At 42.0% G+C, this 12,743-nt stretch overlaps 1 protein-coding gene across 1 annotated transcript in view; it reads right to left on the bottom strand.

Moving 5' to 3' along the window:
• Positions 1 to 3,624: 3,624 nt before the first annotated feature.
• The window catches only part of snx29 (sorting nexin 29), a 161,455-nt gene continuing 152,336 nt past the window's right edge, over positions 3,625 to 12,743 (bottom strand). Inside the window, exon 21 of the mRNA XM_083787959.1 lies at positions 3,625 to 7,659. Coding sequence (XP_083644085.1) covers positions 7,533 to 7,659 — 127 coding nt within the window. The 3' untranslated portion in view covers positions 3,625 to 7,532. The remainder of the gene's footprint in view (positions 7,660 to 12,743) is intronic.

The raw sequence follows: 12,743 nt of genomic DNA, 5'->3' as shown, positions 1-12,743 counted from the left end.
GTAAACCATGACCTCTAGGAACTTATTTAATTATTCTCTCCTTGGGAGATGACTTGCCGTGGTCCCTAAGTCCCTAAGTGTTGCCACCTTGGGCACAGTGATTTGGGGTTTTCCCTGTTAAAGGCTATTATAGTGCCCCCCTCCCTTTCTGATAGTGTTGTGGCAGCATGGTTATAGTGACTAAAGTGACTGCTTGCAGGTTGCTTTTTCAAACCCAATGGTCTACAGAGAAGTGTTGTGTCGGTCATGAACAAACTAATCAAATGAACTAGTGGTTCACTCTGAACAAAGTGCTGTGACCGACCGCTCCATGTCCGCCAGGCGCCAGCTAAACTAGTGAACAGACGTAATAGTCTGTACACTACTGTAGTGTACCCATTCTACAAACTGTAAATACAATTTTCAATCAATCAATAAACCAGTTTTACCAACATTGTTCATGTGGAATAGTTTGTTTATGCTTATTCATTGAAATTATGAGAATTACTAGCTCATTTGGAGCCCTGGTGATCCAGACAGGACAGGGAGTGTAAACCCGAAATTATGGCCGGGAGAAGGCAACATATTGGGGTCACAGGGGGCATGGTGACTGTGGGAGATCGCGAGTCGTTTGACTCTGCCACAATGCAACAGTTAAGGTGGTTGCACACTGGACGCGTTTTTCGGAAAACCGACGGAGAAACGCAGCGAAAATTCAGAAAAGCGCACTCTGTGTGCAGTGACCTTTACCCTTAAAAAACCCCAGATCAACTAAGTTTCAAACTAATATGATATTATGATATTGGACAGAAATTCATATTTTTTTAATGCCGTATTTAGCCATTATGAGCGTAAATATCCAATGCTCTAACTGTGCTAGACTACTAGTAGAGAGATTGACAATCATCCCATCCCTCGCAAAACAACAATCCCATTGCCTGAAGTGACTCGGCCAATAGAATCAAAGTATGGTGTCACGTAGCGTTGCGCTGTTAAGTATGAAAGGTGAACGACTTATGCTGACTCGAATGGCTCTGCTGACTGGGTCTGTGCAGGGAGATTCTGGGAGTACCAAATGACCGAAATGAACGGTTCTTTTTAATGAACTGAAATGAATGATAGTTCACATCACTACTACAGAGCTTAAAACACGCCACAAGCTGCATGAAGATTAGAAGTGGTTAATTATTTGGCGAGGCAGTTAGTATGAAAACTCCTTGGGGCTGGTTTAGCCTCATTTGTGTTTTGGTATTGTTATCACTGCATGCGCTTCCTGTTGGGTCCATTGTCTGCTTCATTTTGTATGCGCCTGCCACTGTGATTTCCTCAGTTCCTTTTTAGTAACAGCTGTTGTAGTTATAGACTCGATTCTGATTTTGTTGATATGCCATCATTAAAAACATACACAACCCAAATGAACATTATGGGGTTGATGTTGGTGATCAAGCCTGATATTAAGGCTGTTTTGGAAACAGGTTTAGTGATTAAAACCATTTCAGTTGAGGAGCTGTCCTCATGTCCAAATCTACATTTTGGATAATGTCAAATCGGGTTCTCGGGCAAATCCTTTTCGGTTTTGGTATGCTTTAGTGGCTCACGCTGTACGCAACCTGACTATGATGAGATGGAAACTGACAACTATGATCATTTAAAACCTTTCATCACAGGGTCAATGGCACAATCAGCTAGAAAACACAAAGCATTGCTGCCTACACCTCCTGGAATGTCACGGTACTTATCCTGTACGTATGTTTACCAGTAAGACGCCTGAGGGCGAGAAGCGACCTCGCCCTAAAGGGTGATGGTGGTCAGATCAACATATGGAATGAATTCTGTACAGGCCATATAGGGAGCGTGTCTTGTGTACAGGGTTTGATGAGGTCAGATCAACATATGGAATGTCAGAACAGGTCAGCTCCATATATGGAGATCTAAGGGTGGCAGCGGGGGCAGTGTCTTGAGTGTACAGGGTTTGATGAGGGCCAGGTAAGACCAGGCCTTAATTCTCGGGCCTGTTGAGAACCGGCTGTTTTCACCGGCTGCACTAATAACTTTGGGGCAGGCCTGTCTATAGAGTTTGAATGGACAGGTATCAGTCAAAAGGGAGACATCGAAGAGGAAGGATGGATGGGGAAGGATCATATTTATAAAGTATAATATTTGCCTCTGAAATGTAGTACAAGTAAAAATACTGACTGAAGACCGCAAGGTCGAAACGTTAAGTCGTTTTTCGTTTTTTTGTATACTTAGCAGCTAATAAAAGGCTCTAAATGTCCGTGCTGCTCCAGTCTCTTCTCCTTATGCAACTCATGTCCTTGTACCTGTGAAGCACCGTTTCAGGCTTGAGGCGCATTGGTAGACTCCCTTTGTTCTTAAAAATACCGAAAATTGGAAATACTCTGGCTGTGACATGCCCTCTGAGTCTTGCTGAGGTTGAATCACCACCTGCCAGAGCCAAGTCAGAGTCAGGGTTTGGAGGTTGTGCTTTCTCTGTCTGCTCTCCCTTTGCTTGTCTCCCACTATGAGTTGGAGGAACAACAACGTGCTGACCTGTCTGCTTTGTGGGATGAAGCTTTGACAGTAGATGTGTTCATACAGGCAGCTACAAAGCAACAGGCTACCATTATCAATGGAAGCCGTGTGACATGAAGATAGAAAGCAGTCTGACGTTTCACATTTTGTTGCTGTCGGGAGGAAATCGCCCAAGTCAATTTTTGAGTGAGGGCGAGCTATGGCATTTCTGAGGTTTTGTATAAATCAGTTCTATTGAACACCCTTTTTACACTTCAACTCCATTGGTCCCTCAAACTGTCTGCTAAAACAACTAACTCCACCACCTCTCCCCCTCTCATTGCAAGTAATTGACAATATATAAAGTCACAGCAGAAACTTTGATGAGGCAGTATTGCTTTGTTTTCAAAATATAAGGGTTTCTTCATTTCCTGAAGAATGAACATTTTGGAGTTATAGGTGGTTTCTTCCCGACAGCAGAGATTTGGAACTGCTACGACATTTTGAAATCCAAGTTGAAATGGCTTCAACTGCAGCTACAAGTATAAAACACTATATATGTTAGTCTAACATACAGTAAGAGCGCCCATCCACATTGTGAATGCTGTCACCAATGTTCTGGTCATAGACAATGAACATTTACAGGCCACCACCGAATGAAATACAGAGGACTGTGCTTTTCCAAAATAGTAGGGTAGAGTTAAAAAAAAAGAAGAAGAAGGTTAATAACACCATTTGGGCTAGGTTGGAAAAAGCCGCAATAAAACAGATGCACTTAGAGGCACATTCTTGTAAGTTTAAGAATATAATACAGAATTTTAAACTGAATCTCTTCATCCATTCATCCATCCATCCATGCATGTACAGTGCAAGCATCGATGCGTTACCCTATCCCTACAAAACACATACGCACACTTTAATACATGCATGCACTAATGTTCTTACATACATACAGTACACACCTCTGTACCTAAGCATGCATGATTGCACAAATGCATAGGGGTTACTACTTACTACGCTCTTACGCGCACGCGTACACGCACACAACAATAACAAGCAGAGCCAATGTTACTGTATGTACAGTAGATGTTGTACTGCTTTATTGTTCAGACCAGCTTCACTATGACACTGACACATACTGTAAGGCTGTACTGCTGAGCTAAGGCAAAGAACACAGAAAAGCTTATGAGAACAGGCATGGCATGGCATGGCATGGCATGGCATGGTGGGAAGTGAACACTGGCTGCGTCTCTCAATAGAATAAAATCATGCCATTTCCCCACGTTGGCTCCTGTCCCCGTTACTGGTGTCCAGGCTGTCTAGGAAAAGTCTGCACTGAAGTGAGATGTCCTGGTGGCAGGTTAAGAAGTGGAAGCAATCATTGCATTCAAAACAGCTGGAATTCATCGGAACCAAAAGCTGGGAGTGTCTTGATACTGTATATCAGTTAAATAAATAATGATTACCGGTAAATAAATTGCTGTACGCCCTCCTCATCTCAATTCCTGTTTACTGTATATTCTAGGCCTCTGAAAATGTCACTGTTCTCTCTCTCTCTCGATAAAATCATTGTGAACACGGGGCGCTGAAGCCTAGTGGTTAAGGCGCATATACAGAGCCTGTCAACTTTACTGCGTGGTCCTCGTTTCCTGTCATTCTCTACTATACTATCCAAATACAGGCAGTAAAAAAAGGTTTAAAATAAATACAAAATAAATCATTGTGGACACTTCCCAGTTTTGAGTCAGTTGCTTTGATGGGTCCTTAAACTTGGTTTTGAGCAGGACCTGCTCTACCAACATCAATCAGAGATAGTTCTTTTTAGCTTGAGTCGTTCCTGAATTTCCCCAGTCACGCGTAGTCACTGCGAACCCCTACAGTTTTTCATGTGGGAGGACAACACCTATCTTCTCTGACAGTGAGGCATTTCCCTGGGTGGTGGGCAGGAACTTTGCCCCCTGTGCCCTGTAAGTGCCTGAGACAGCTCATTTAAGTGCTGTTGAAAAAAACATATTTGTGTCTTAATTTCTGCTAGCATTGTTAGTATCTCACTCTATGTTTACAATAATTAAAATAATGACCTTCAGCTGATTTTGGTAGAGCAGGTTAAAAATGTTGTCACATTGTGCATAAAGACATCTATTGCATGGTAATACATACAGGTAAGTAAGTAACTGACCACACACTTTGCTTACCAACTATGAGAGTATAAGTATACAGAATGGAAATGCTTGTTACTGTAGGCTACATTATTAATGTGACAGCATTGATTGACACATGTATAAATATAAAATGATGCCATGTCCCCGCTGTTGCGCTGCATATCCAAAGAAAGGCTATTCCTAGAATGTCACCAAAAACTGTGGTGGTGTGCCACGGTACTGGGTCTATTACAGAGAACACAACACTCCAGTCTAGCTAGACTACAAAGGCTCTACTCCTTTATAAAGCTCTCAATGGGTACATCCGCTACAGCAGGCTTGCTAGATATGCTCTACCCAAAAGAAAATTGGAGATGTATATTTCTTCAATTATGCTCTCAAAGTACGGAACACTTCTCTCCTAAAGAGATTAGAGAGGCAGGCTCACTTGACATCGTTAAACGTGTGAAAAGAAAAAACATATTTTTAACCTAGCCTGTCTATAGCACCATTTCTCACCATTTTAAGGCAATTCATTTTCAATTTAACTTAATTATCATGTGCTTTACTTAAGAATTTTAGCTGTTTTCTTTTTGATGTAAAGCACTTAGTTTTTAGCTTTAAGTTTTGTATGAAAGGTGCTATACAAATAAAGTTTAACATTGTCATGACTCTGATGAAGACCGCAAGGTCGAAACGTTAGTCGTTTTGTATACTCAGCACCCAAATAAAAGGCTCTAAATGTCCGTGCTGCTCCAGTCTCTTCTCCTTATGCAAAGTTTAACATTATTATTATTAGAATAGTAACTGATTATGTGAACACTTTGTTATATTATTTGTTAGAATGCAACCGCAGCGAAAACAAGTAATTGAAACCGCGACTGTTCATGTTTCATATGTTTTGATTCAGCGTTTATATGACGTGGTCTTGCTTTGTCTCAGATCGGGTGGCAGTGGCCCAGCAGGTAGAGCAGGTTCTATCCCTGGCTCCTCCTGGGTATGTGTTGAAGTGTCCTGTTGAAGACACTGAACCCCTAACTGCTCTAAAGGTGCTAAAGAAATGCAGACCATTTACTGTAGCATTTAACTCATTGCCTAACTAATCCCCAATAGAATCACTATTGATTTTGTGCTGGTTTTTCTAATTCTCTCATGGTATGGCACATTTCCACGAGATGGTCAATGGTAAACTTTTCACCAATGATTTGAAGTTGTGTGCATTACTTGCACAATGATCACAATCAGCCTAATGGTGCTACTATAACGGAAGGCCAAATCAATGTCAGTTTGTCCAAACCTCACCAAACAAGGTGGATATGATCAATTAAGCTGTATGAGCATGTTGGTCATTGAACAGTAGGGGGTGATGGCACTGCCACAAAATGTTGGGGCCCAGCACAGAGGTCTAGACCCCTTTCAACTGCTTACAGTCCGTGCTGTCTTGAACCTCTGCATCTCCACTTTGCGGCTACATTTCTTTAAACTTTCAAGTTTAAATCCAGGGTGGGTTGACTGTGCATGATTGCACTTTCTCAACAATGCCCTGCCTCACATTAAAACGATAACACACAGTTTGACACCTATAGTGGGAGCTGCCCAGTATGATGACATGTCTACTGTTTGCTACTGACCAGGACAAGTAGAGCAACTGGAGCTTGAATACCCTGCTACAAGGGTCCTGTTGACTGTCATTGTGTAGAGGAATGGGAGTACGTTTCCCTTTATATTCTATTTCCTTCCCAGTTCTCATTCCATTTGGAGATTTGGGCCATAAAAGATCTGGTCACAAGCACCCCAATCTAATGCCATCACATTGGAATTGGCTGTAAATACAGTGTGCAGTGTTAACCATTTTACCTGTGTGATTATGAATAATTACAAAGTTGTGTATTGTAAAAACAACAGCAGACTGAGGGCTGTAATTACAACCCACATGTCTAATTTGTTCTCTTTGCCTCGTAGAGACAATAAATGATGTTTACCGCCTCGTGAACAAACCTTCAAATAAAGTTTAAAAAAAACAGTCAAATCAGGAGTACTCCAATTACCCTTGGGTAATACAACACATATGCGTGTTTCTGTTTCGCACAAACTTGACATTCAACAACACCCCTCCCCCAACCACACACTCTAACAAGCAGCATCTCAAGTGTTTAGTCATTGTTAAAATGTTCAATCGTAACATAACAACAGCACAATAGACCTATTCTGAGAATCCTTATGAGCACTGGCTGTATCCTTGAGTCTAACCCTTGATGGACATCCTTGTGTGACAGTACAGTATGTTTTCTGCAATAACATGATGAAAGAAGACAAGTGGAATGTCCGCCTGCCGTCCATTGGTAGTCCACGGTGACAGAGAATTTGGTCTGTGGCGTCAAAATTGTATGGCACTGTAATGCATTTGCCAAAAAATTATGATTAAAAAAAATGTATTGAAAATCATTTTTCAAGAGTAGTAGTGGATGAATCCCCCACCCCCCATGGCACCGTGACCATAGTACAGTTTCATTCAAAAAACGAGCAGAATAGGACTCCTTGTTGAGTTCCAACTCGTCCATGTGCAGAGTGAGTCCTCTTTTGACTCCCTATGAGGTAATTCGTACTAGGATGGGGTTCCAACTATAGACAAACAAGGAGAATTATTTAGCCTTCCCACAGCCCGGAAAAACACCACAAGACATGTCTTCCACTGAGGACGTAGCATCTTCTCCTAGATTGCCTCTCTAGCTCCGGAGGATATGTGAGTCTGTCAGAAGCCCCCCCTGATATCCAGACTCACCGTCAGCTCATTCTTACCTCTGCTGTGTGTCAAGTCCACAGGCTGTACACATACTTTAGGGACGTCCTCATTGTCAACCTATTAGAAATTAGGTCAAAGGGTGAAAACATTCAGAGGTTCTACAGGTCACCGCTTTGGGGTTCCGGCCGGGCCTCCTGGTTGCGACTGCGGCCAAGTCTGGGGAACCGTGACGAGGCTTTGGAACGTGCTGTCTTGGCCCCTCCTTCATTGGCCTGGGGGGTGTCTCTGGAATAATAATAAAATAAATACATTTTTAAATTTAAGAAATAAAAATGTTAATTAATAATCTTTTCTAATTTCTGACTTGCAGCATGCATCTTTGGAATATTAACGCTTCTAAAGAGAGACCCGACTGTATTAGCGCGAGGTAGTAATGGAACATTTCACCTCCCGGTTTTGGGGGTAAATGGAAGGCGGGAGTAAAATCTCCCTTATATGCTAGGCACTCTAGCGTCTTTATTTTGGAAAAATAAATTCATAATTTATGTAGCTACTTTTTATTTGAGTAAATTAGATAGTTTTCCGTTTCCACACAGCGTCTTGTTCCCAAGAGGGGGGGTCCTATTCTTCTGATATGCATGGTAACACAGGATACCTGTGGTCACAAGGGCCACAACAAAAGTAAATACTATTTTAAAATCACAACCACCTTTTCTGCGATATTCTTCTGCCTTTTGTGAAACTATTTTAACTTTTCCCTCAATAGCACCACAAAGAAATAAGACACGTTTTACTTAGTCTACTTCAATCCATAGTTTATTCCCGTGTCACCATTTCCAACAAGTAAGTTCAGTCGAGTCTGGTTTGATAGGAATTTGACCAAGGTCGGTCTGCAAAAACAGTTATGCGATGGGGACTGGTATCAGCAGAAACGGATATAAAATTGGGAACAAGACGCCGTGTGGAAACAGAAAACTAACTAATTTACACAAATAAAAAAAGCAGCTACATAAATTATGGATTTATTTTTTCTGCCTCCCAGTATGTGATGGTAATCCTACTTCAGTAGTACAACAAAGCTGATGACTTTTCAGGGAGAAATGACTGTTGGAAGGCTAATAGTTACACTGGAGGGAGGCATAATTAATTACATTGAACAGGTACATAACACAAGCATGGATGTGGATCAAATTGAGTGTAAGTGGATTAGTGCAAAAGGTGCATACAGGGTATTACAAAGTGTGGCCTGACTCGCATATTACCTCTCCAACCCTTTCTCTCTCCCTCCAACACATACAGTACATACCCAGGCCTTTCCTCAAATGCAGTACATGTGCACAGGCCTGTGTGCATGCCACTGATGTAGGGCTAGGGTATTAAGTAAAGTGGACAAAAAGCAGTGACCCCCAAAGTCTAAACTCTAACGTTGGTTGTTATTGCACTGAAAAGAATACAGAACCCAGCCTATTATCTGCCCTGACTGCGGCAGTAAAAGGCCACAGAGAGCAAGTGATTATCCCTTTGACAAATCCTCATTTTGAAGTCAGTAGAGTGACAAAATGCTGTTGACGCTGAAACAGAGGTCTCTGGACCCCCACCCACCCTGTGCTCTCACTGCTGCATGTCAATACGATGAGCCATCACACTGCATGAGTGTGCACACTGCACAGTGCTCAGTGAGCCATCACACTGCATGAGTGTGCACACTGCACAGTGCTCAGCGGCAACAACTGTGTGCTAAGCGTACAGCGGTTGTCTGGGGCACACAGTCTGAGAGGATATGTCTTAACCCATTCTGATCTGAGATCAGATTCGTGGAAAGGTTTCCACTGGACACACACTGGTCTGATTGACCCATTCTGACCTGAGATCAGATTCTAAAAATGTCACAGTCGTTCTTCGATTTTTCAAAAATAGCAGACCTACAATTTACAATTTACAATTTAGGCATTTAGCAGACGCTCTTAATCCAGAGCGACTTACATTTAGGCAAGAACAAAAGCATGGGAATACATCACATAAAAGCATTTATCATGAAACATGCGTAAGCTAAGAAGGTAACAGCGGAATATCTATATGACTATACATACACAACTATACATACACTATACATAATAAACTATACATATTCACTACTATGCTATACATATGTACTATGGCGTGCTATGACTATATACAATACAATTATAGTGCTGTCTACATAACATGCTATAAGTCTGTGACCTACAAGCTCGTATCGCGCCACTCGGTGGCGCGATATGAGCTTGTAGATCTGCTATTTTTCAATAGCTAAAGCATGACATGATGCCAACACCAAAATGGGTGCCCGTTCAGAATGGGTTAAAGTGCTGCTGCTTCAGTGCTGTGGATGAGGGTGGAAGATGGTGACTGTAAAGTGAAGAGCGGTTACAGTTGTCAACTTGTGCTTATATATAAATTAAATTACATAATGGGTATAGTACCACATACTGTATAGTGGTCATAATGTACATACACATGACATGTCACATATGTCATCTGACATATGAAATGAATGATGAAATTGCTGATGAAATGAAAATGCTGATGACACCCGTCTTGTGGCAGGTGTTAAGTTTGGACCCTGGTCACAGACATACCTCAATTCTAAATAGTACATTTTAATCTAAATGTTAACTTATTAACATGTGCTATCTTTAGAGTTATAGAGGTCATTGACATTTTAAAAAGAACCACGGTATAGTCTACAGTCTACATGCACACTTCCATGTACTGCATACACACACACATACAAATAAAAAATGGTAAATGGTGCATTTATATAGCGCCTTTATCCAAGGCGCTTTACATAGATTGTGCATTACATTCACCCATTCACACACCGATTGCGGCGGAAGCCATGCAAGGTACCAACCAGCACATCAGGAGCAATTTGGGGTTCAGTGTATTAATATACATAGTGTATGCACACTCGCACACACGGATCAGGGGTGTACTGTACGGTGTAGGTAGGTCATTGCAACATCAAGGAGACCTGACAGCCATGTAGGCCTTTGAGAACAGTACAGAAGAGCTCAGCATGAGTTCCACAGTCTGTCTTTCTTCTGTCTTCATGTGTCTCTGCCATTGTCTTTCTTACCCTCCATGTCTTTTTCATGTTCTCTCTCAATCTGCATTTTTTCCTTTACTGCCCCCCCCCCCCAACCGTCTTGATGTCCTGTCCTCCGTTCGTCCTTCATTCAATCTCCTCGTATCTCTCATGTTCTATCATTCTCTGTCATCCGCACCGAACGTCTTTCATCTTTCCTCTCCCTCTCTCCTTCACCTCCCCTCCATCTCCACTCCTCTTCCAACTCCATCATTCTCCTTTTTTCAACCCCCCCCATCCTCTCTGTCCTCCTCCTCTCTCTCATTGCGCTAATGAATGTACTAATCATCCTTTCATCCATCAGTGTGCAGTGATGCCGTTACACAGACAACTCAGGGGCTACGGTGAGTTTCATGATCACGCCGGCAAGGTTGCCACCGGGCAAAAAAGGCCATTGTGTGGACTGATATGTCTCAATTTGACTTATCTCTGTGTAACATTGCATTGTACTTTTCTAGTGGTTATCAGCATATCGTCGCTGTCGGGTGGAAAGCTCTTACGTCCAACACAGGGGAAAAGGGGGTTCCAATGTCTGCTTTTTGAACGGCTATTTTAGAATAGCCACAAGTATAAAACGGGGCATAATTGATTCATGTACAGTATGTTTTGTAATAATAAACTAAATCTACTATAAAAAAAACTATATGTAAAAAGTACAATATTTGCCTCTGAGATATAAAGTACCAAAAATGGAAACACTTAGCCTACCTAAAGTAAAAGTAACTCAAAGAAAAGATCACAGGATCTATTGAATGTGACAAACTGACATATTGAGCCTATACACACAGTATAAGCCTTCCCCCAGTAGGCTACCTTCACATTCAGTAGATCCTGTGATCTGCTGTGGCCAGATGTAATTTCCTGGGGTGTATTAGGACTATAGTAAATAATAAATAAATAAATCACCATGAAATTTGTTAAAAAAATACATATTTAGCCCCATGCTCGAATGCCCCCGCCCCCCTGTCAAAAAGAGCTAAAATCCCTAAAACGAAAGAAAGAAGCAAATGAAAAAAAATTAAGACTCACCTTTTAGTTTCTCTAATAACAACCTAAAACATGAACCTTGGTTGAAAAAAACGAAAGTTGTCCTTTAAGTACAGTGGTTACTTTACACCACTGCATGCATGTGTGTGTATGAGTGTGTAAACAACGAAGCATTGCACTCTGGCAAACCGTTTAGAAGTAAGGCTGTACAGCGGCTCGGGTAGCAGCAATGACTTGGCCTGGTGCCATTCTTTTGACACAGCAGTCACTTCTCATCGTTATATTTCAAATGTGTCAGCGTAATATTTTGACACGCGACGCAAACTGATGTTCTTATCGCGGAGGTACAGTATGGAGAATAGAGATATGATATTGATGGAGCTTGAGGCAGACTTTACACAGTAAAATCAGTGTTCAATTTATCCATAATGTACAAATGTAATGATTCTTTTTTCACTGTGTGTGTGTGTGTGTGTCACAGACAGATCCATCTGATCACACGACTAAAGAGATACAGTGTACTGATTTGCGTGATGTTTAGACAAAATCTGTAGGCGTGATATAAAAAATTGTGTTTAGCAAAAATCTGCTTCCTGGTGGCACTATAGCAGGCCAATCTGAATGATTTGGGGCATCCAGGGAGTGTGTGCACAGTTTCACTTAGATAGGGCCAACAGTGCTGGAGATTAGTTGGCCTACCAGCATGTGCACTTAAGCCTCTCCAGCTGATCCAAAATGCAGCAGCTCGCTTGGTCTTCAACCAGCCAAAATTCTCACATGTCTCCCCCCTGCTCCGCTCCCTCCACTGGCTCCCGGTCGCTGCCCGCACAGAATACAAAACTCTGATGCTGGCATTCAAAGCAACCAAAGGTATGGCTCCCCCATATCTTACAAGTATGATTGAACCCTACAAACCCTCCCGCGCACTCAGATCAGCCAACGCAGGGAAACTGGAAGTACCCTCACTAAAAACGCCGGGACAACGCTCCACACGTCCCAAACTCTTCTCCCTTCTGGCTCCAAAACTGTGGAATGCACTTCCCATTGCAGTCAGAACTGCAGCATCACTCCCAATCTTCCGCCGTAGCCTGAAAACCCACCTTTTCAGACTCCATCATGGCCCATAGCACTTACCCTAACCCCTTAGATAGAATTTCTGTTGGCTTAGATAGCATTTGACTTAGACTTATAGCATGTTATGTAGACAGCACTATAATTGTATTGTATATAGTCATAGCACGCCATAGTACATATG

Source organism: Protomyctophum parallelum, assembly GCF_964188405.1.
Source record: "Protomyctophum parallelum genome assembly, chromosome: 17".
In the NCBI taxonomy this organism is placed as follows: Eukaryota; Metazoa; Chordata; class Actinopteri; order Myctophiformes; family Myctophidae; genus Protomyctophum; species Protomyctophum parallelum.
Note: the sequence above shows the minus strand (reverse complement) of the source record. Positions and strands in the feature narration are given on the sequence as shown.